Consider the following 22,160-nt stretch of genomic DNA (forward strand, 5'->3'; position numbering starts at 1 on the left):
TGACGGGCGCCCCCCACCCCCCAATGCAGGTCTGGATGGTTTGTCTGAACGCTGCGCCCAGTACAAGAAGGATGGGGCTGACTTTGCCAAGTGGCGCTGCGTCTTGAAGATCACCCCAACCACCCCTTCCCATCTGGCCATCATGGAGAATGCCAACGTGCTTGCTCGCTATGCCAGCATCTGCCAGCAGGTGGGCGCCAAGGGGCTCTTGGAGCTGAGAACTTCCTAACTGGATAGTGGCCATTTCCCATGGTTCTACTGGAGCCCCTGCGTTTGAGGAATTCCTCACTAGTTAAGGGCACACGAATTGCCAAGAAAGGCTGAATTCTGCCATTTCCAGTTACAGACCCATAAGAGCCAGTGCCCACAGAGAACACAGGCAAGCCATAGCTGAGTGGTAGAGCTTTGAGAACTCTGTAGGTTCTGTCCCTGGTATATCTGCTTAGACAAGGTCTCTGGTAGCAGGGCTGTGGAAAGCCTCAGCTAGAGACCTTGTGGGAGCAGCTGCCAATCAAGTGGAGGATGATTAGGAGAAGCCAGATTCATCAGATCTATATGTTGTGTAGTTTGGTGGGCAGACAGGGGCAGCTCCTGACACGCTGTCACAGAAATCTGTGCATTGCAAACTCATAACAGGCTGAAACATGTCCTCCCTGAGTTGCATTAATGTTTTGGCATTCAGTTGGAACACTGGGGCATTCTGCAGAGATTCCGAACCATTAAGATGAACAAACTGCATGTGTCTTTACCGCTATGTTACCTAATCTTTCTTCCCTGCTGTCTTTGGCTTACCCTCCAGAACGGGATCGTTCCTATTGTGGAACCTGAAATCCTTCCCGATGGTGACCACGATCTCAAACGCTGCCAGTATGTGACAGAGAAGGTGAGGAACGAGAGGGAGGAGCTTAGTCATTTAAGTGGGCGTGATCTCCCCTCCCTGGCCCCCCTCAAGGATGAGAAGATAGGAGTGGACTCTTTTCTTACGTACAAATGCGTCCCAGTGCCACCTTCTGTTCCTCCTGCCTTGCTCAGGTTCTGGCTGCTGTGTACAAGGCCCTGAGCGACCACCACGTCTACCTGGAGGGATCTCTGCTCAAGCCAAACATGGTGACGCCTGGCCATGCCTGCACCAAGAAATACTCCGCTGAGGAGATTGCCATGGCAACCGTTACTGCTCTCCGCCGCACTGTGCCACCCGCAGTGACTGGTAAGAAAGAAGGACCCAGGAACACCTCCTGCACATGCTCAATACTTAAGTCTCCTAGGCCCATGGGATAGCTTCCAGGAACTTTTAGGACATAGTTGTTATAGAGCAGATTCAGTTGCTTTTCTTAAAGACTAATACAGAAAGGAGTCTGCATCCACAATGGTACATAGAAACTACCCTTGCAATCTGGCTGACCCATGTTTCTGGTGCTTCCGCATACCATGAAGTGGTTTTTAGAGCCGCCCGTAGTTGTTTAAGTATTGATACGGTACTAGGGTTGCCAAATCTTTTTTACCTGGCGGCGGGGGGCTCCTGCCTGGCGTCCTGAGTGCGTGCGCGCGCCGCCCGGATGTGACGTCATGACACCGGGCACGCTGGGGGCGGGGCCACAGCCATTTGAGAGGAAAACATAGAGTTTTTCCCTCAAATGGCTGAGGCCCCGCCCCCAGCGTGCCCGGCATCATGACGTCACATCCGGGTGACGTGCACGCGGGGGTGGGGTTTCCCCTGGGGCCCGATTCCACGGGGGTGGTAATCGGGCCTCCAAAGCGGGGGGAAATCCGCCCCCCGGGGGGACTTGGCAACCCTATACGGTACCCTGCTTTTCTTCCCAGCAGGAGCCCAGATTGCCTTACACCCTTCTTCCAGTTTATTCTCACAACAATCCTGAAGTTAGCTGGGCAGCAAGGGAGATTATCCCAGCAAGCTTGCATAGAAACCTGGGTCTCTCAGATCCTCGTCTGGTCACTCTGACCACGACACCATGCTAATGTCTGAATAAGGTGAAAGGATCGACTCCCCAAACCTGTTTCTTCCTGATTCCACTCTAGCGCTGGGAGCACTTCCCACGTTTGAGACGTGGACTCATCTTCAGCTTTATGAGCTGAGTTATGTTCATTAACCTGAAACTGCGGTCGAAGAAGAGCTCAAGAAACACGACGGGAAACGAGGGATATAGCCTGTCCTCTGATCCTAAAGTGCTCCACTGTCAAACTACTTAGTGGGGACACTTCTTCCTGTCTCTTCCTCTTGGAAACCCGCCTTGCAGCAGACTTAAAGCCCAAGCCCTCCCCTCCCCTCCCCTGCAGGTTGCTAATCTTGTTTCCTGTTCACAGGCATCACTTTCCTGTCTGGTGGCCAGAGCGAGGAGGAGGCCTCCATCAACCTGAACGCCATCAACAAGTGCCCCCTGCATAAGCCATGGGCCTTGACCTTCTCCTACGGCCGCGCCCTGCAGGCTTCTGCCCTCAAGGCCTGGAGCGGAAAGAAAGAGAACACCAAAAACGCCCAGGAGGAATACATCAAGCGTGCTTTGGTAAGCCTGGTGTCCAGACTCCCAAACCCTTGGGGTGTGTGTGTGTGAATAGATCAGAGCCAGGGGGATGGATGTCTCATTGGTCATTGAGCCTCCCAAGAGACTGTGTCCTCACAGCGAAGCTCTCTTGAGACTTCAGTAGGATTTCTTTCCAAGTGGGTAGTGGGTGAGTCTGCCGTGGAAGAGCAGGACTCCCGTCCAGAAGCACCTTGAAGGCCAACAAGATGTCCAGGGCATGAGTTTTCGAGAGGGTGTCAGTTTTGACTCTCGGAAGCTTAATACCCTGGAAATCTTATTGGACTTGAAGGTTCTACTGGTCTCGAATCTTTCTCTGGCGGGATTCCCCTGACTCTAAAGAAGAAAACCTGAAGGGCTGCCACTTCCTTCACGACTGCCCCGAGGTCTTTCAGCAGCGGCCGCAGCGATTTTAAAAACGGAAGGGAGCCATCCTGGCCCCCTTCCCTCTGCTGCTGAAAAGCCATCGTGCAGAATGAATTGTTTGGAGCCAGGGTTCTCCAGATTCTCCCCCCACCCTTTGAACAAAAGATGGGATTAGGGACGGGGCGACTGGGAAGTATTCAGACTGTGCCACTTTTGGGGACAACGGCCTGGGAGATGCAGGGCTCCTCTCTACACACAGGGGAGCACGGACACCTGGCAGAGGGAGACGGGGGCTCTAGAATGACCGGAAGGGGAGTCCCCACTGTGTCTTTCCCGGGGTCCTGATCCACAGCAGGTCAGCTTGGGAGGAGGGAGCAAATGGAACGTGTGCCTCTTTCTTCTGGGCTGTGTCACTCAAACTCCTCCTCCTTTCCCCCCCCTCTTCTTACAGGCCAACAGCCTTGCCGCCCAGGGCAAATATGTTCCAAGTGGTCAAACCGGAGCTGCTGCCAGCGAGTCCCTCTTTGTTTCCAACCATGCTTATTAAAACCTCTGTGGCCTGGCTGCTTTGTCTGCTCTCACTTCTGTTTGCTGCATCGTGCCTGAGCTACTGTGGTGTCCCCCCCACTGTTTGTACTCCACCGCTTCCCCACCCCACCCCCACCTCCCTTCCTGCCAGCCTCTCTAGTAGGGAACGCTGGAAGTCTTCCCATCCTTGGAGGAACACGCAGGCCTTGGCTCGTTCATCTCTTCCAAGTCTTCCCCTTCTTCCCTCCCTGCCCCATCTCTGTACGCCTCTTTGTGACTCCCAGCTTTCCCCTCTGGTGACCGACGACACTCCTGGTCCGTGGCCAAAATAACATCCCATTGTCTCCGGAGCTGGGACACCTGACTCCCGGACCGCTAGAAATAAACAGAATCTATTTAACCGTTGCATGTGCCACTGTGGTTTGTCCTGCCAGAGAAGTGCAACAGGTATAAGGTCTGAACAAAGTTGGGAGTCCAGTGGCACCTTTAAGACAGACAAAGGTTTATTCAAGGTATAAGCTTTCATGTGCCAGCGCACTTCCTCAGAACCTCCTCAACCAGTAGCATAATGCCCCTGTATAAATCAATGGTGCAACCTCGTTTGGAGTACTGTGTACAGGTCTGGTCGCCACACCTTAAAAAGGATATTATAGCTTTGGGAAAAGTGCAGAAAAGGGCAATTAGACTGACAAAAGGATCGGAACACTTTCCCTATGAAGAAAGGTTAAAACGCTTGGGGCTCTTTAGCTTGGAGAAATGACGGCTGAGGGGTGACGTGATCGAGGTTTATAAGATTATGCATGGGATACAGCAGGTTGAGAAAGAGGTACTTTTCTCCCTTTCTCACAAGACAAGAACTCGTGGGCACTCAATGAAAATGCTGAGCAGTCGGGTTAGAACAGATAAAAGGAAGTACTTCTTCACCCAAAGAGTGATTAACACATGGAATTCACTGCCACAGGAGGTGATGGTAGCTACAAGCATGGACAGCTTCAAGAGGGAATTAGATAAGCATATGGAGCAGAAGTCCATCAGTGGCTATTAGCCACAAGTTACAGATAGGAACTCTCAGTCTGGGGCAGGTGGTGCTCTGTATTCTTGGTGCCTGGGGGGGGGGGCAACTGTGGGAGGGCTTCTCACGTCCTGGCCCCACTGCTGGACCTCCTGATAGCACCTGGTATTTTTGGCCACTGTGTGACAGAGTGTTGGACTCGATGGGCCATTGGCCTGATCCAACATTGGCTTCTCTTATGTTCTTATGAATTTATAGGGGGTGGGGTGGAGGTTGTTGTCAGGAAGGGCCATTACGTGTCAAGGTGCATAAGTACTGAGTACAAGGCCTGTTCCCTTCTGCTCTCCAAGGAACTCTAGAAGTTGTCAGTTTAAGATTCTTCCATGCCATTACTCATGAAGAAAAGGAGATTGGATTTATACCCTGCCCTTCACTACCTGAAAGAGTCTCAGAGTGGCCTTCAACCCCTTTCCTTCCCCCTCCCCACAACAGACACCCTGAAGGTGGGGCTAAGAGAGCTCTTTTGAGAATTGCCTTTGAGAGAAGAGCTCTGAGAGAACTTGTGACTGACCCAGGGTCACACCAGCAGCTGCAAGTGGAGGAGTGGGGAATCAAACCCGGTTCTCCCAGATTAGAGTCCACTCTTTTAACCAATACACCAAACTGGCTCTCCACATAATACCTTTTATTAGGACTAACCAAATGACACATAAGTGGGTGAGCTTTTGAGTTCATTGGATCGTTTTATCAGGATGGATGCTACAAAAAATGTTTTAAAATATCCTATGAGTGGAGGTGCCCGCAGCTTGGAGGGGTGCTGTACTGTCAAGGCCAATGCTCCCTCTAAGCTGTGGAGCCTTGTGAACAAAAATTCTACTTTGTGAGCTACTGGCATTAAAGTTGTGAGCAAGCGATTGGGCTGCTGCATAAATTAGTCTGCTCTGGAGCCCTCCTTCTTCCTGAGCTACGATAAAAATGTATGAGCCGGAGGCTAAAAAACTGAGCTAACTCACGCTAACTCATCTTAGAGGGAACACTCCCCATCAAACCTTGTCCTCTTCCATTTTCCTCCACCGCAAGCCCCTGAGAAGAATGCTGGTGCAGCCTGTATAAGCCTCTGTTTGTTCAGCTGCAGCAGTAACCATGGAGAACTTGGCTGCTTGGCTTTTCCATGCAGTGAAAACCAGTGTACATTCTTGTTACGTACGTGCAGGAATGTGTAGCTGCATTTTATGCATGAGCGCCCTTGCCTGGGATGGAATGGTCATTCTCAGGTCTTCACAGCTGCCTTTAACTAGGTCTGGATCCATGTTGGCAGTAACCTTTGGATATAGGGATGTGGCGGAGGAGCAGAAGAAAGGCTTCTGGCTTAAGCCACACCTGTTTTATTAACACGACAAACCAGCTCCACCAGGAAACTCAATATGATGAAAGGATTCCCAAGGATTAGCTATGGCCCTGTTAAGCTTGGGGGTAACTGCAGGGAACGATCAACCAAAAGCAGGGCTTTTTTTGTAGAAAAAGCACAGCAGGAACTAATTAGCATAACAGGCCACACCCAACAGCAGAAACACATTAGCATTACAGGCCACACCCCTGACAGAGCAGCTCATTAGCATATTAGGCCACACCCCCATGTTACCAGAAATGTGGTCATCCAGTCACACTCACCTTTTGCTTCTTATTCTGTTTACCTTGTTTGTTGTCAAAACCCAAGGCTTTTTTTTTGTAGCAGGAACCCTTTGCATGTTAGGCTACACACCCCTAATGTAGCCAGTCCTAATGAGTTTCTGCTGTTGGGCGTGGCCTATTATGCTAATGAGTTCCTGCTGGGCGTGGCCAACTCGGGAGCCACCCGGAACTCCATTCCTGTGCGTTCCTGCCCAAAAATAGCCCTGACTACAAGTGATGCCTTTTGAGTGGACCAGCCATAAAAGCATGCAATCCTCTAAGCTCTGAAAGATGTCTTGGGTGATACAGAAAGGATGATCGTTAAGGCTGTCCCCTAACTGAGGAACTCGTTTGTGCAATAATAGTGGTGCAGATTATTTTGAGCCAGGCACTGTTCCCCAGTGTGACACTTTCCCTGTGTTTCAGGTGAGAGGGCGAGGCTCTTGCCTAGAAACAGCCGCTGCCAGATAAATGGGCAAGGTGAGAGTCTCCCCAAAGTGCAGGATCATGCCAGGGATGGGAGTCAATATGACTCTTTTTGCTGATGGGAGTTGGCTTTCTGTGAGCCATAGGGTGAGCACCACTGCTTGAGCGGATTAAATCTGCAGAAATGTATATCTACTGGGAGAAAAAAACCTTGGATTTTAGATTACATTTTGCACATGTAACAGGCCAGTTTTCTCCATTTTTGTTAAGTTCTTGAGGTTGTTTTTTTAAATCTGTCTCTTTAAGGAGAGGCAGCTTTTTAAAATCTATCTGAACGCTTTTTAATCGGGACAACTGCTTGACTAGGCATGTGTATTTCTAAGCATGGTTACTACAGCTTTAAGACCCACTGAGCTCAGTGGTACTGATTTCCGAATAAGGATGCATTTGAATACAGTTGTTAATGTTGCAGCTCTAGTGATTGTCGTCAAACCAGGGAAGGTGAAAATGGATCACTGTGTTGTGTGTCAAGAATGGTCACCCTGAGGAAACAAATGGAATTAGACTCTTCATAACTATCAACAGATTTCAGATTTCCAGTTCAAAATCAGCGGGAAAGAAAGCAGAATACAGTCGGGAGGCTCCTGGCAGCACAACAGCTTGCAAAGCAGACATGGGGCTGGTCAATACCTGGGTGGAGATCTGGCAACCTAATTAAAGTGCCTTAACTCTGTAATATGAGAAAGATAGGCTATAAATGTAATTAGACCAATAATGGTCAGGAGGGATACTGGGAGATGGAAGTGATTCTTCATTCCGCATGGGAAATGTTTTATTGTGAGGATTTCCCCAGCATGAGAGGTTGGAAACATTTATTTTGCTTTATCAATAATCTGTCTTTCTCAGTGAGACACAAGGGGGATTAGGAAAACAAAAATGCAGCAGAAATCCAGGATAAGACAAAAACGATGCAAAAGAAATGGGTAACATGAGTTAGAACAGGGGTGTCAAACATGCGGCCCGGGGGCCAGATCAGGCCCACAGTGGAACTGGCTGTCTTCTGCTTCTTCTTCCAGTTCTGATGCTGCTGCATCATTGTAGGTTTGCAATTTACAGATACACGCCTGAACAGCATATTGCAACAGCACAGACATTTTGATGCAATAATCCAGAGCAAGAGGTGTCAGTTATCAGACACTGTTAAATAAACAAAATATTGCAAGAGTGCTAATGTTTTAAGCATGTTTTTATTTGAAGTAAAAAAAACCATTTTGTGTTTGCGTCCTTTATAAAGTTTATATCTCCGCTACCTGGCATTACATTTTATAACACACATGGCCCGGCCCAACAAGGTCTCATTTATGTCAGATCCAGCCCTCATAACAAATGAGTTCGACACACCTGCGTTAGAAGATGCAGTAAAAACAAGATAATACATACATTGACTGTGCAATAAACTACAACCCTATTCCCTTTATTAAAAAGCACTCCTGACCAATGCTCCCTCTAAGCTGTGGAGTCTTGTGAGCAAAAATTCTACTTTGTGGGCTACTGGCATTAAAGTTCTGAGGGAGCGATTTGACTACTGCGTACATTAATTTGCTCTGGAGCCATCCTTTGTGAGCTAAGACAAAAATGTGTGAGCTGGAGGCTAAAACACTGAGAGCTAGCTCACACTAACTCAGCTTAGAGGGAACACTGCTCCTGACCAATCTTGTTTATTACACTGTATTCTGCTGTTTCCCATGGCTCAAGGGGCCTTACAATTCCAAATTTAAAACAGAAAATACAAACCCTCCACAAGTATCAACTCATTGATAGAATACTTTGCATTGATGGGCCTTTGCCTTTTGCCTTTTAACTGCTTTCCACTTTGTCCATGCAAGGTCTTTCTAAAGTGGTCCATATTTATATCAATTTAACCTGCCTTTTCCCAACAGAAGACTCAGGGCAGTGGCTTACAATGAGACACTAAACCAAATCCAACCACAAAACTACCAATGGTCAGCTTGCTCTCCCCATCAGTCAGGAAAGGCCTGTGAAATAATCCTGTTTTACGCTGATTTGAGAAGTCAGGAGTAGATGCTTTTCTGACACGTTCTGGAAGACCTTTCCATCACATCAAAGCAATCACGGAGGAAGCCATTCATTCAAATCTTTACAATTCACTCCCCCCCCTCAAAAAAACAAAACAAAACTGCACACATTGGGGTTTATTCAGCGTGAAAACATTTTGCCTTCTTTTTCTTTGTATTCTACATCTGGACTGACGAACATTTCTGGAGAACTTTTAAAATTTATTTTATTACATTTATACCCCGCCCTCCCTGCCAAGGCAGGCTCAGGGTAGCTTATGTTAAAAATTAAAACAGATTAAAATCATAAAACTTTTATAAGGTGCTACAAATACAATGCTACATATAGGATGGAAAGAACACAGTTTTAATATTGACCATAGTGGGTATCCAGTCAGCAGTTTCAGCGTGAAAACATTTTGCCTTCTTTTTCTTTGTATTCTACATCTGGACTGACGAACATTTCTGGAGAACTTTTAAAATTTATTTTATTACATTTATACCCCGCCCTCCCTGCCAAGGCAGGCTCAGGGTAGCTTACATAAAAATTGCAACATGTATAAATATCTGCATAAAACACAACATGGTTACTAAAAACAATTTGTATGGCGATAGCAGTACAATAATATGATTCAGTTCACAAATGAAACTCCCAGTTTGGGACCCCATAATATATTAAGCGCAGGCAGCCAGCCAGTGATGGATTTCAGGGCGCAGGCTCTTAAGTCTATGTTGGACTATTAAGTGAGATTCCTCAATCGAATACCTGGTGGAAGAGCTCTGTCTTGCAGGCCCTGCAGAATGGTAATAAATCCCGTAGGGCCCTGATTTCCTCTGGGAGCTCATTCCACCAGCACAGAGCTGCCACAGAAAAAGCCCTAACCCTGGTCGTAGCCAGCCTGGCATCTCTAGGGCCGGGGAGAACCCAAAACCCAGAACATAGTACTCTCTGGGGGTCATGTGGAGAAAGGCGGTCCCTCAGGTGTGCAGGCCCGACTTGAAATCTTGCTCGTTCTAGGGTTGTCAACCTCACAACAATCCCATAAATCAGGTTAGGCTGAGAATTTGGGACTGGCCCAAGCTCATCCAGCAAGCTTCCATGACAGTAGGGATTTGAAAACAGGCTTTCCAGATCACACTCTTGACATTCTAAGCACTACACCACAGTAGAAAAGAGTCTACTAGCACCTTAAAGACTAACAAAATTTGTGGTAGGGTATGAGCTTTCATGAGTCACTGCTCACTTCTTCAGATACTGCTAGAATGTGAGTCCACCTATCCTCTATATTGGAAAGTGGAGTGATTTCAAATGCCAAATGACATTAGCAGGCAAATGACAATAGGTGTGATTGGATTAGGGGTTTTTGCAGAGAGACAGTGATTGGATTAGAGGGTTTATGCAGAGAGGCAGTAGGCGTGGAGAAATCGGCACTGGTAATGAGACAGGAAACCTAGGTCTTCATTCAATCCAGGTGGATGCCTTATCTTGAGCTTCTTATCAGCTGTAATTCAGCAGTCTCTCCCTCTCTCTAATCTGCCTTTGAAATCCCTTTGTAAGACAACTGATACTTTTAGGTCAGCAACTGAATGTCCAGGAAGGTTAAAATGATCTCCCACTGTTTTTTTAATGTTGTGGTTTCTGATGTCAGACTTATGTCCATTAATTCTTTGTCAAAGGGACTGTCCTGTTTGTCCAATGTAGAGAGTGGAAAGGCATTGTTGACATGTGATGGCATAAACCACGTTAGAGGATAAACCGGAGTAGGAACCTGAGATGGTATGGCTGATGTTGCTGGGTCCACTGATGGCGTTGCTAGGATCTATATGAGAGCAAAGTTGGCATTTGGGTTTGTTGCAGGCCTTGGTACCAGAGTCCATGTTACTGTTAAGTAGTTTATCATTGTGAGTGAGAAGTTGTTTTAGGTTAGCAAGCTGTCTGTAAGCAAGAAAAGTTTGGGCCCTCAGTGCCTGTGAGAGGGAAGGTCATTATCCAGGATGGGTTGTAGGCAATGCTCCCTCTAAGCTGTGGATTCTTGTGAGCAAAAATTCTACTTTGTGAGCTACTGGCATTAAAGCTGTGAGCAAGCAATTTGGCTGCTGCATAAATTAGTTCGCTCTGGAGCCATCCTTCTTGAGCTAAGACGAAAATGTGTGAGCTGGAGGCTGAAAAACTGTGAGCCAGCTTAGAGGGAACTGTAACTCAGCTTAGAGGGAACATTGGCTGTAGGTCATTAACCTGTGTTGCAGACAGTGTTCCCTCTAAGCTGAGTTAGTGTGAGCTAGCTCACAGTTTTACAGCCTCCAGCTCACACCATTTTGCCTCAGCTCAGGAAGAAGGCCCCCTGAACAAACTCATTTATGCAGGAGCCCAATCGCTCGCTCACAACTTTAATGCCAGGAGCTCACAAAGTGGAATTTTTGCTCACAGGACTCCACAGCTTAGAGGGAGCATTGGTTGCAGATCTTTCAAGTGAATATCTCTGTCTGAGGGGTTTTGCAACTACAATACCCTCCTGATTTGGTGAGAAAGATAATTGGAACATCCAAAATGATACCCAGGGACAGCTTGCTACAAGACAAACCCAAAGAAACTTACAACAGAACACCACTGATGATCACCTACAGCTCACAACGTAAGCCAGTTCAATGCATTATTAATGACCTACAACTCACGCTGGATAGTGATAGCTCATACTCTACCACAAATTTTGTTAGTCTTTAAGGTTCTACTGGACAGGTTCTACTGCTACAGACAGACTAACACGGTTACCCATCTTGATCTACCCACTACACAACACTGTCTCTCCTATAATCATTACTAGCTTTTTACTAATCGTCAATTTCAAGAAGTGAGCAATGACTCACAAAAGCTCATAGGTAAAGGTTTCCCTTGCTCGAAAGCTAGTCGAATCCGACTCTAGTGGGTGGTGCTCATTTCCAAGCCGATGAGCAAGCGCTGTCCGAAGACTTCTCCGTGGTCATGTGGCTGGCATGACTAAACGCCGAGGCGCACGGAATGCTGTTACCTTCCCTACTTGCAATGTCTTGCTTTCGAACTGCTGAACTACAGACCTTCTGGTCTGCAGCACCTCTGAGCCATGACTCACAAAAGCTCCTACCCTACCACAATTTTTGTTAGTCTTGAAGATGCTGCTGGACTCATGCTCTTTTCTACCCTTCCCACTCTGTCCACGAAAGATTTTTTTACCACAATCAGTTTGGCCCCGCGTTTAAACAGAAGCCAGGCCAATGCAGAGAAGACAAAACGCTCATCTTGGCATCTATTTCCGTTTGGCTACTGTGAGAAGATCAGATGCTTCAGTTTCTGTATAATGTCACATCCATATCAAAGTCCCCTGCCTCGATTTCCCCTTCGAATTTTCAGACTGCATTTTCTCGGCTATAGGCCGATTAAATGAAATTTAATTTTGTTTTTTAAAAAATCAAAATATATTTTAAAAGCTTTATATGTTCCCAGACGTCATTTCCGCCCTTACCCTGCCTCTACTTCCGCTATTGAACAACTTCTTTAAAAACCTCCTCCCCGTTCACTGCCGGAAATCTTTTTCCGTCCCTTTAAAACAAGGTCTACGTCACTTCCTGTCCTCAGAACGTCCCTCCCCTTAAAGGCATAGAAAGAAAGTTTCTTTCCCCTCGTCTTACCCCGGCTTTCCTCTTTCGAGGAGGAAGCGGAAGTGACGTACCACGCCGAGCACTTGGTGGGAGAGCCGGAAAGAGAGAGGGGGAGGGGCCGGGGCCGGGAGCCGGAGGGAGCCGCGGAGCAGCCGCCACCGTCGCCGCCGCTGCCACCGGGACCCCAGGTACAGGCCGTGGACCTCGAGGCGCATGTGCGGGGCACCTTTTCCTTCTTGTTCCGTGTGCTCCTTGGGTCGGGGGCGCCGGTTGCTATAGAGACAGGAGCGAAGTGGGGGCAGGTAGATGAGCGAGGAGAGTTCCTTCATGTGGTTCTGACGAAGGAAGAGTCATTGGTGGGTTGCAGGTGGGGGCAGCGAAGGCAGCAGCCTGTGGGCTTTCGCTCATACGGTGGGGTGCCTCCTAAGAAGAGACGAGGGTTCTCCCCCACCCAAGTTTAGGATTAGGTGCATTTTTCTACCCCAAGGGGCATCTAGTCTAGGGAACCGTGGGGTGGTATGCCACAAACTTCCGTCGGTTTGTATTTTTCTTCTGTCTAGCCGGCCTCGGGGTCGTTTCAAAGCATGTATAGAAGAACGGTGGTGAAGTTCTTAAACGGTGGGAAGGAGCACAACTTGGGAAGCCTTTCTAGGGAGGAGAGGGATGCTCAGGTGCTGCTGGGGTAACAGGAGGGAGCTGTATCAAGATGGGTAGCCGTGTAGTGGTTAAGTGCGTGGGTTCTAATCTGGGAGAACCGGGTTTGGCTCCCTACGCCTCCACTTGCAGCTGCTGGATGACCTTGGGCAAGCCATAGTTCTGTCAGAGCTGCCCTTGAGAGAGCAGTTCTCTCAGAGCTCTCTCAGCTCCACCTACCTCACAGGGTGTCTGTTGTGGGGAGGGGAAGGGAAAGGAGTTTGTAAAATGCTCAGAGACTCCGAGTGAAGGGTAGGGTATAAATCCAATCTTCTCTTCTTCTGTAGCAGTAGAAAAGAGCAGGAGCACCTTAAAAGGCTAACAAAATTCGTGTCAGGGTAGGTGCTTTCGTGAGTCGCTGCTCACTTCTTCAGATACAGCTAGAATGTGAGTCTGTGTGTTCTTTTGTATTGGAAAGAGTTATTTCAGATGCCAAATGACCATAGCGGGTGAATGACAATAGCAGGTGTGATTGGATTAGGTTTGATATGCAGGTGTGATTGGATTAGTTTTGATATGCGGAGGGGTAATTAGTTAGTTTAATTTACTAGGTGTGAAGGGAGCTGGCCACATTTTCTTCTTTGGCTGTGCTCTTTTTGACTTCTGCTCCCTTTACCTACTCCTTCCAGGTATTGTTCAGAAGGTTAGATAAGCTAATGAAATGGAGACCAGGATTTGGGGGTGGGGTTTTCCTAGGTAGGTGATACAGTGTCCACCAGTTTGGTGTAGTGGTTAAGTGTGCGGACTCTAATCTGGGGGAACCGGGTTTGATTCCCCACTCCTCCACTTGCAGCTGCTGGATGACCTTGGGCAAGCCATAGTTCTGTCAGCGCTGTTCTCTCAAGGACAGTTCTGGAAAGAGCTCTCTCAGCCCTGCCTACCTCACAGGGTGTCTGTTTTGGGGAGGGGAAGGGAAAGGAGTTTGTAAGCCACTCTGAAACGCCGAGTGAAGGTGGGGTATAAATCCAATCTCTCCTCCTCCTCCATCACCACCACCACCAAATCTTTACTCTTAATGCCTTTGGTGCTGTGCTGCATGATGCATCTTGAGAGCCAGGGTGGTGGTAATGGTTAGGAGTAGGATGGTGGAGACATGAATTCAGATCCCCACATATCCATGATGTTAACGGAGCAACCTTGAGCCTAACATATCTCATAGGGTTTTTGTGAGGCTGAAATGAAGGGGGGCAGAACCATGTATGGTGGCCGGAGCTTCTTGGGGGAAAAGATAAAATGTGAGTGATCTCCCTGGCATGTTCATTCTTTTTAAAAAATCTCCATTTCATTCTTGCCCCCCCCTGCCCCGCCCCTCCTCTCCTCTCCTCCTCCTCAGATTTTCAGTGCAATTGAAATAGGCCTTGAAGGAACTGAACGAACAACTGTCTTTTTCATAAGACCTTGTTTCCCACCCCCTTTAAATCTTAACACCATCTGACATGGCTGGGCATTACCTTCAGTACCTTGGGCAACAGACCTTGTAGAGGACACATTGTAGTTGTGGCACAGTTTGTAGAATCTGGTGAATAACCCACAGAGCCTTTTTAATAGGAGCACTCCCATCTTGACTCTATAGAAGGCAAAGCTTCCCATCTGCTCAGAGCTGTACAAAGACTTTTGCTAGTTCAGTGGAAATGGTGTTGAAATGTCGTGTTGTTGTTTTTTTAACTTTTGCATATTACCTACCTGAAAGGCATTGATTTGGATGCTGTGGGGGATGTGTGAAATATCTCCCAGTATTGCTGACAGGTGGTATCCGTCCAAAAAGCAGAGTCAAGGGTCAGTCCAAAGGTCACAGCAGAGTCCGGAGTGGTGGTCACAAATTTCACAGGGTTGTGACAAGTTGCTTCCACAATCTGCAGTTCTCCAGGTCTGATTTATATAGGCATCCCTTAACAAGCCTGATTTACAGCCATCTGCTTGGAGGTGCTCCTGCACTTACTCAGAACTGCTATTATTAAGCAGCTGGCGCTGAGCCAAGAGGCGAACACTCTGTCTGTGTGTCTTTAAGTCTTGGAGTTTTTCCTTTCACTGCTCAATTAAGGAGAGGGAGCCTGTCTGGACCACTTTCCTGCAGCTGTGCTTCCTCGGCAGCTTCAGAGCTAGGTGTGGGTTGGTCAAGGTCAGCTGCAGGCAATGAATCTTGAGGCTCCTGTATCTCTAATTCACCCACTTTAGCTGGTTCAGAGCTGGCTCCCTGTGGATCCTCAACTCCCGAGGAGTCTTCAGCCAGACTGGATTCAGACTGGTCAAGCTGGCCCACGACACCTTCTTAGTTAGGGGGGCAGCAGTGGAATACCAAACACAGAATCAGGGTCCTCATAACAATAGCTATTTGCTCTCACTCCCTGTGTTGAGAAGATTTGCCTGAGGTGATGTTAGCTCCCCTCTGCCCAAATGGTACACAGTGATATTCACCCTGCTTGGGTTTCCCTCCCCCAGCTGAATTGACTGCACTTCTGTTTCTGCAGGGAGCAAGATGGCTGAAATCAGTGACCTTGACCGCCAGATTGAACAACTACGGCGCTGTGAGCTCATCAAAGAGAGCGAGGTCAAAGCCCTCTGTGCCAAGGCCAGGTGAGAGTTGGCAAGTATCTGCAGGGGGGGAATGGCTGTTTCAAGGAAGTGAGACGCATCTAATGGTGGTGTGGAGTGTCTGAAAGTACATCTCTATCCTTCTGTTAACAGAGAGATCTTGGTGGAGGAAAGCAATGTCCAGCGAGTAGATTCTCCAGTAACGGTGAGTAAGTTTTGGGGAATAGTGGGTGTATTTGATGGTTGTCTGGGACTGGGAGGATAGTAGGTATATCCTTCCCAATCGCTAATGCATCTTTCTTTCCAGGTCTGTGGAGATATCCATGGCCAATTCTATGACCTTAAAGAACTTTTCAGGGTGAGTTTCCATTCAGTCCTAGGGCTCCCTTCTGTGCTTTCAAGTTCTTGTTGGCAAACTCTTTACCTGATTCTTTTCTTCCTTCTACAGGTGGGTGGTGATGTGCCTGAGACCAACTATCTCTTCATGGGAGACTTCGTCGACCGTGGTTTCTACAGTGTTGAAACGTTCTTGTTACTGCTGGCTCTCAAGGTTGGAAAACCTCCCCAAGAAGTACCCCAAATCCTGAATTCCACTCCTCTTTGCTTTAACCTGTATAGAGTTCTGGGTTCTGCAGAATGCTTAACTTCTTACGGCCCTGCTCTGGCCTGGCTCCATCCCCTTCTCCCTACAGGTCCGTTACCCTGACCGGATCACCCTGATTCGTGGCAACCACGAAAGCAGACAGATCACCCAGGTGTACGGGTTTTACGATGAATGCCTGAGGAAATATGGCTCTGTCACTGTGTGGCGGTACTGCACTGAGATCTTTGACTACCTCAGCCTCTCTGCGATCATTGATGGCAAGGTGAGGGGGTGGGTGGCTCTGGGCAGTCCGATTTTCTGGAGTTGGAATGGACCTCAGCCAAAAGGAGTGGTAGCAAATATTTAAAGATCATTAAGTGTGGTGATAGGAAGGAGAAATGGTGGCCCTCTGGCTTTGATAGTGGATCTCTGACGTGTCACTCATGGCTCTTCTGAGCCCTGTTCCCTAATGTGGCACTTGCCCCATGTTTCAGGAGAGTGGGCAAGGCTCTTGTCCAGCAGGGCTTGTGGTTGGCACATGATCAGGTAAGCTGTGAGCCTCTCTGAGGTGTAGGCCTCATGCCAGGAAGGGAGGGAAGTAAATGCTGCTCATTCCACTGGCTGTTACTGCGAATGTAGCTCTCCACAAGTCGTGGACCGAGTACCACTGCCTTGTGGTTCAATTTTGCTGGCACACTGAACATTTGTCATTGATGCATTTCTTTCCCACTATCCAGATTTTCTGTGTCCACGGTGGTCTCTCGCCCTCCATCCAGACACTGGACCAGATCAGGACGATAGACCGTAAACAGGAAGTTCCTCACGATGGTCCCATGTGTGATCTTCTCTGGTCTGACCCTGAAGGTATAGATGTGGGGTGGTGATCTCTGTTTATTTCTGAGCAGCGTCAGGCACAGGGGAAGGTTTTTGTTCCAGGAAAGGGAATAAGGGAGGTTCTAGCAGGGAGAGGAATGGGAAGATTTGGCAGAATGAAACACCTTTTTATGCTGGTGTAAAATTGTGCTGGTACCCTAAGGGAGGGTGGCGATAGCCTTGAGAGCTCTACCTACTTTGACTTTACCATGTGAATCGTTAGTTCTGTACAAGGGGCCAGGGAAGTCATACTTGTGGTGGTTAATTTTTTAATGAGGCTGTCTTGAATTTTGGGTATAGTACCTTAATAGGCAATGATAATGGCCTTTTTTTATTTAGCATGAAATGACATGTCTTGAATTTTGGGCCATAGTACCTTAATAGGCAATGATAATGGCCAAAGTGTTAGGCTAGAGTCAGGGAGTTCTGGGCTGAGAGAGAGCCACTCTGCCCTGAAACGTGTCTGGTGAGGACTATTCACTCTGTCCCTGCCTTGCCTACCTCACAAGGTTGCCGTGAGGACAAAATGGAGAAAAGGAGAACCAGTTGTGCGCTGCCCTGAGCTCCTTGGAAAAAGTGGGATTAAAAAGTGTGTATGTGAGAGATCTTCCACTGTCAGCTGCGCTCTTCAGTCTTCTCATGCTGTTCCCCTCGAATCCATCTTTCTCACTGAGCATCAGAGTGGATAACGCTGCGTAAGCCTGTAACAGCCCATGCAAAGGGACATTTAATAAGCCCGCAGTGGGTCAACACAATCAGGATGAGCACTGTGCTAGTCCTAGGATGACCGAAATCTGAGTGGGCACAGCAAACTAGGCGTGACACAGAGAGTGGCTATAATGAAGAAAACTGGTGTTACATCAGAAGAAAACAATGAAATGACATGACAACGGGGATAATACATGCAGCAAACTGATGAGGTGCCCTATGCACAGTGGCAGTGTCTGTGTGTTCCCTTTTTGCTTTGTAAAGCAGCTTCTGAAGTATTCTCTTACAGGACAGCCCTATTCCCTTAATAGAAAAGCTGTCCTGAACAGCTAGGTTTTGCATGGCTTGTAGAATGAACAGCATGTGGGAGCCCTCCTGGAAATACAATCTCCATCTTTGAGCCCAACGATATTTTTCCTCACATTGCCGTGGGTGGAGGGGACTGTACAAAGTGGCCAGCCTCCACTGTAGGGCCAGCCTCTCCCATGTGGAAGATTCACCAATGGACAGTTGATGGTGGTAGGCACCTCTTTTACATAGCTTGTAGAATGAACAGCATGTGGGAGTCCTCCTGGAAATACAACCTCCATTTTTGAGCCCAACAATATTTTTCCTCACGTTGCCGTGGGTGGAGGGGACTGTACAAAGTGGACAGTTGATGGGAGCAGGCACCTCACTTAGGACTGACAGCTTTGCCTTCCAAGGAGCCCGGGAAGGCACAAGCGTACACCTTACCCCAGATCAGTGTTCCCTCTAAGCTGAGTTAGTGTGAGCTAGCTCACAGTTTTTTAGCCTCCGGCTCACACATTTTTGCCTTAGCTCAGGAAGGATGGCTCCTGAGCAAACTAATTTGTGTAGTAGCCAAATCTCTTGCTCACAACTTTAATGCCAGCAGCTCACAAAGTAGAATTTTTGCTCACAAGACTCCACAGCTTAGAGGGAACATTGCCCCAGATCCATTTTCCCTCTCACCGCCCTTGCTTCCTTCTTGTAACACCTCCGCTCATCCCCCCCCCCAAGCCCACCCCATCTTAAAACATGCTGCCGCCCTGTCTCTTTGCCTTTCCCCAGATGTGTGTGGGAAGGAGGGATCCTTCCCTGCCCCAGGCTGGGATTTCCACTTCTTTCTGGACATGCAAAATGCTTTTTTAATAACTTGCTGAGAGCCAGTTTGGTGTAGTGGTTAAGTGCACAGACTCTAATCTGGGAGAACCAGGTTTGATTCCCCATTCCTCTACTTGCAGCTGCTGGATGACCTTGGGCAAGCCATAGTTCTGTCAGAGCTGTTCTCGAAAGAGCAGTTCTCTCAGAACTCTCTCAGCCCCACCTACCTCACAGGGTGTCTGTTGTGGGGAGGGGAAGAGAGTTTGTAAGCTGCTCTGAGACTCCCAAGTGAAGGATGGGGTATAAATCCAATTTCTTCTTTTTCTTCTTATTGTTAGATTGTTCATATGCATTTGCAACTCATTTGCTTTTAGCTGCCTTAAATCCAGAAAGATAAATAAATAGAAAGGGACTTTGGTTGCTGGAAGGCAGAGAACCATGAAGCTTTCATGTCACTAATGGCCAATTAGCAGCTAAATTAACAATGTAACTCTGCTTCTAAAGGAGATTAGTGTACTTTACCCTCCCTCCTCACTTCCTGCTTGGATTGGTGATAACTTTGCCAAATGGACACATACGGTCCTTTTGTTCTGGATTTGACTGGGGTGGGGGAGCAGCATTTTACGGAACCTTCCCGGTCTGGCTTATACCACCCACACAATCCTTGCCAACCACTGGTTTATTTTGGCCTTTTAACTTTTTTTTCCCCAATGCACAGGTCCCTCCTTCCCCTTCACCCTGTCTGATGCCTGGTTTCCTTTGCAGTAGTGAATTCCACCTTTCTTCCTTTGCAGACACTACAGGATGGGGGGTGAGCCCTCGGGGGGCTGGCTACTTATTTGGCAGCGACGTGGTGGCGCAGTTCAACGCGGCGAACGACATTGACATGATCTGCCGGGCACATCAGCTGGTCATGGAAGGGTACAAGTGGCACTTCAACGAGACAGTTCTCACCGTCTGGTCGGCTCCCAACTACTGCTACCGGTGAGGAGGCGGCAGGAAGCATGTAGGAGTGCCGGAGAGATGTTGTGGGCAGGTCTAGGTCTGCATATCGCTTTGAGTTTCTTTGGAGGAAGCTTTGGGGCCCAGGGCAGCCGTTTGGGCGTTCACCCACCTGTAAGACGTGCTAGCAGATACTGGGGGTGGGGTGGTGGTGGTAGTGCTTGGAGTCACCCCATTTTGACCCCTATTGTTTCTTCCACGTGCAGCTGTGGGAATGTGGCAGCCATACTGGAACTAGACGAACACCTTCAGAAGGAGTTTATCATCTTTGAAGCAGCTCCTCAAGAAACCCGAGGCATCCCATCTAAGAAGCCTGTTGCGGACTACTTCCTGTGAATGCTCCTCCCAGCTCAGTTGTGCAGTTTGTTTTCTATCGTGGCTGGGGTGGGCAGCCTTCCCCCCCCCCACCCCAAGTCTGGCAGGGTTCAGGTCTCCCACTTCCTGGTCTCTCCTCTCTCTTTTCCCTCCTCCCACCCGCGCCCAATAAATCCTCGGTTCTGGACTCCTTAGTCTGAATTGGGTATATTTTTTCCACATTATTGTATCCCAGCCAGTGTCCTCTACCCTTTGTGGTTTTTTGAAGGCTGCCCTAATGTTTATTCCCCACCTGTAATACTGCTTGGGATGTCTGGTTATTGGAGAAACCCAGATCACTCTGTGCAAAACAACCTATAAATACAGAGAACAGGAGACCCAAAGTTCTCTGGTTTCATAGAAGAGCGGCTGATTGGCTTGCTTGTGCAGCTGTCTGGCTTACATGTAGTGCTTCTCTATTCCCTAAAAGTATTGGAAGCTATTAGTGGGGAAAGAGAGAGAGCTGGATTTAAAATGCACCCCACCACGCCCAATCCAGTGGCCAAAAAATGTCAAATTCCCTGGGAGGGAAAAGTCTCTGGACTACTCCTGTCTCTCAAAGAGAAAGCGGGAAGCACCCTTTCTGGTCAGCTGACCGTGGAACTCTGTGGATTAGGTGCCATTTTAATACATTTAAAGCAGCAAACAGGAAGTGCTTCAAACCTAACTCTGTCTGGTTGCTGGAAGACCTAGAACACTGGTTTCTCAGCACTTTCTGCGTATAATCTGCTTAAGCTACATGGAAGAGACTGACCAGAAAGCGCTTCTTTCTCTTTTCATTTTAAAGGTGCTACCCACCTCTTAAACTTATCTGGGCAGTGTCAAGTTAAACTGTCTCCAAATGTATTGCATTAGAAGTTGCACACCGTGGTAGACTTTCTGGTCATTGGAGGTTCCAAGTATCTATGGAATTCTTTCAAGTCTGGTAGTCAATTTATTGAAATTTTATCACCCGATCTATATCCTGCCTCCCCTCCTTCCGGCCTCCTCCTCCTCCTCCCTGGGTGGGGAGATTGGGACCACATCACGCTGAAAAATTTGACCAATGGGGTGTAGTTTTATTCTCCCCCCCCACCGGACCTCCTGCCCCCTATGGGGATGGTGTATCCAAATCCCACCTGCCCCCAGGGTCAAAATTCCCCAAACTTCCTTTATTCTTTTGAAAGCGTATTCTTTGTCCAGATATCTCTTTAGAGTAGAAGGGGGAGGGAACTTCTTGCCACTTTTCCTGTCTTCTAGGAGGGGCTTTCCCTTCCATCTCCCATGATCTCTCTTGCTCTAATTTTATTTTGTTTTCATGAGTTTTTTCCTATTTACAACTTTTTAGATAAAAAATTCTAATAAAACTAAGGGAAAAAAAATTGACCTCTTGTTCCCCGCATGTTTTTTGTTTCGTTTTCCCAAATGGTTTTCTGACAGTGTGTGCTGAAAGCTTCAAGAACGTCTGATAGGCATCACCCTGCTGTTATATTCCTAACCAACTTGGGTTCTGCATCAACGAGAGGGGTTCTGTATTGTATAATAAAGTGAGGGTTTCTGCCCACTAACTAGTATAAGATGAGGGACATGGAAATCTTCATAGCAGGTGGGATCTGTCTGCTGTAGAACACCTCTAATATGTTATCTGAGAATCCCACCTTTTAATCTCTATGTAAAAAAAGCTTCTAGATCTTGCTGCTGCTGCTGCTGCTGAAAGGCACTTCTTAAAGGCACGTTGCAGTTCACACCACTGTCAGTGCTGCTTGCCTCAGATGGGTATACTATACAAACATTATTGTAACTGAGATGTCCTGCCCTGATTTGCTTCAGGCTGTCTCGATGAGACATGTGTAAGTCAAGAGCAGCAGAAAAGAGCAAGAGTCCAGTAGCACCTTAAAGGCTAACAAAATATATGGCAGAATAGGAGCTTTCGTGAGTCACACCTTCAGATACCTGATGAGCCGTGACTCACGAAAGCTCCTACCCTGCCACATATTTTGTTAGCCTTTAAGGTGCTACTGGACTCTTGCTCTTTTCTGCTGCTACAGACTAACGCGGCCATCTTGGTATAAGTCGAGCGAAAC

At 47.9% G+C, this 22,160-nt stretch overlaps 2 protein-coding genes across 5 annotated transcripts in view; both read left to right on the forward strand.

Moving 5' to 3' along the window:
* Nucleotides 1-3,836, forward strand: part of ALDOA (aldolase, fructose-bisphosphate A) — a 14,042-nt gene extending 10,206 nt beyond the window's left edge. For all 4 annotated transcript variants that reach the window (XM_015419572.1, XM_015419573.1, XM_015419574.1 and 1 more), the window contains exons 5-9: nucleotides 30-190; nucleotides 800-883; nucleotides 1,033-1,207; nucleotides 2,323-2,522; nucleotides 3,355-3,836. In XM_015419572.1, coding sequence (XP_015275058.1) covers nucleotides 30-190; nucleotides 800-883; nucleotides 1,033-1,207; nucleotides 2,323-2,522; nucleotides 3,355-3,450 — 716 coding nt within the window. In that variant the 3' untranslated portion in view covers nucleotides 3,451-3,836. The remainder of the gene's footprint in view (nucleotides 1-29; nucleotides 191-799; nucleotides 884-1,032; nucleotides 1,208-2,322; nucleotides 2,523-3,354) is intronic.
* An 8,461-nt stretch (nucleotides 3,837-12,297) lies between these two features.
* On the forward strand, nucleotides 12,298-21,370 carry PPP4C (protein phosphatase 4 catalytic subunit). Its single transcript, XM_015419533.1, has 9 exons — nucleotides 12,298-12,436; nucleotides 15,410-15,515; nucleotides 15,627-15,678; nucleotides 15,781-15,831; nucleotides 15,922-16,023; nucleotides 16,166-16,339; nucleotides 16,794-16,920; nucleotides 19,536-19,725; nucleotides 19,950-21,370. Exons 2-9 carry the CDS (start codon nucleotides 15,418-15,420, stop codon nucleotides 20,077-20,079), a joined length of 924 nt encoding a protein of 307 aa, XP_015275019.1. The 5' UTR covers nucleotides 12,298-12,436; nucleotides 15,410-15,417; the 3' UTR covers nucleotides 20,080-21,370.
* The last annotated feature ends 790 nt before the right edge of the window (nucleotides 21,371-22,160 follow it).

This window comes from Gekko japonicus, unplaced genomic scaffold (genome assembly GCF_001447785.1).
Source record: "Gekko japonicus isolate JY-2015 unplaced genomic scaffold, Gekko_japonicus_V1.1 scaffold923, whole genome shotgun sequence".
Taxonomy (NCBI): Eukaryota; Metazoa; Chordata; class Lepidosauria; order Squamata; family Gekkonidae; genus Gekko; species Gekko japonicus.

What these genes read in the sequence shown, in the direction of transcription:
- PPP4C (XM_015419533.1), top strand. Translation starts at nt 15,418, where the DNA reads ATGGCTGAAATCAGTGACCTTGACCGCCAGATTGAACAACTACGGCGC. An exon ending in GAGTAGATTCTCCAGTAACG is followed by an intron (nt 15,679 to 15,780) that starts GTGAGTAAGTTT and finishes CTTTCTTTCCAG; the next exon opens with GTCTGTGGAGATATCCATGG. An exon ending in GCTCCCAACTACTGCTACCG is followed by an intron (nt 19,726 to 19,949) that starts GTGAGGAGGCGG and finishes TTCCACGTGCAG; the next exon opens with CTGTGGGAATGTGGCAGCCA.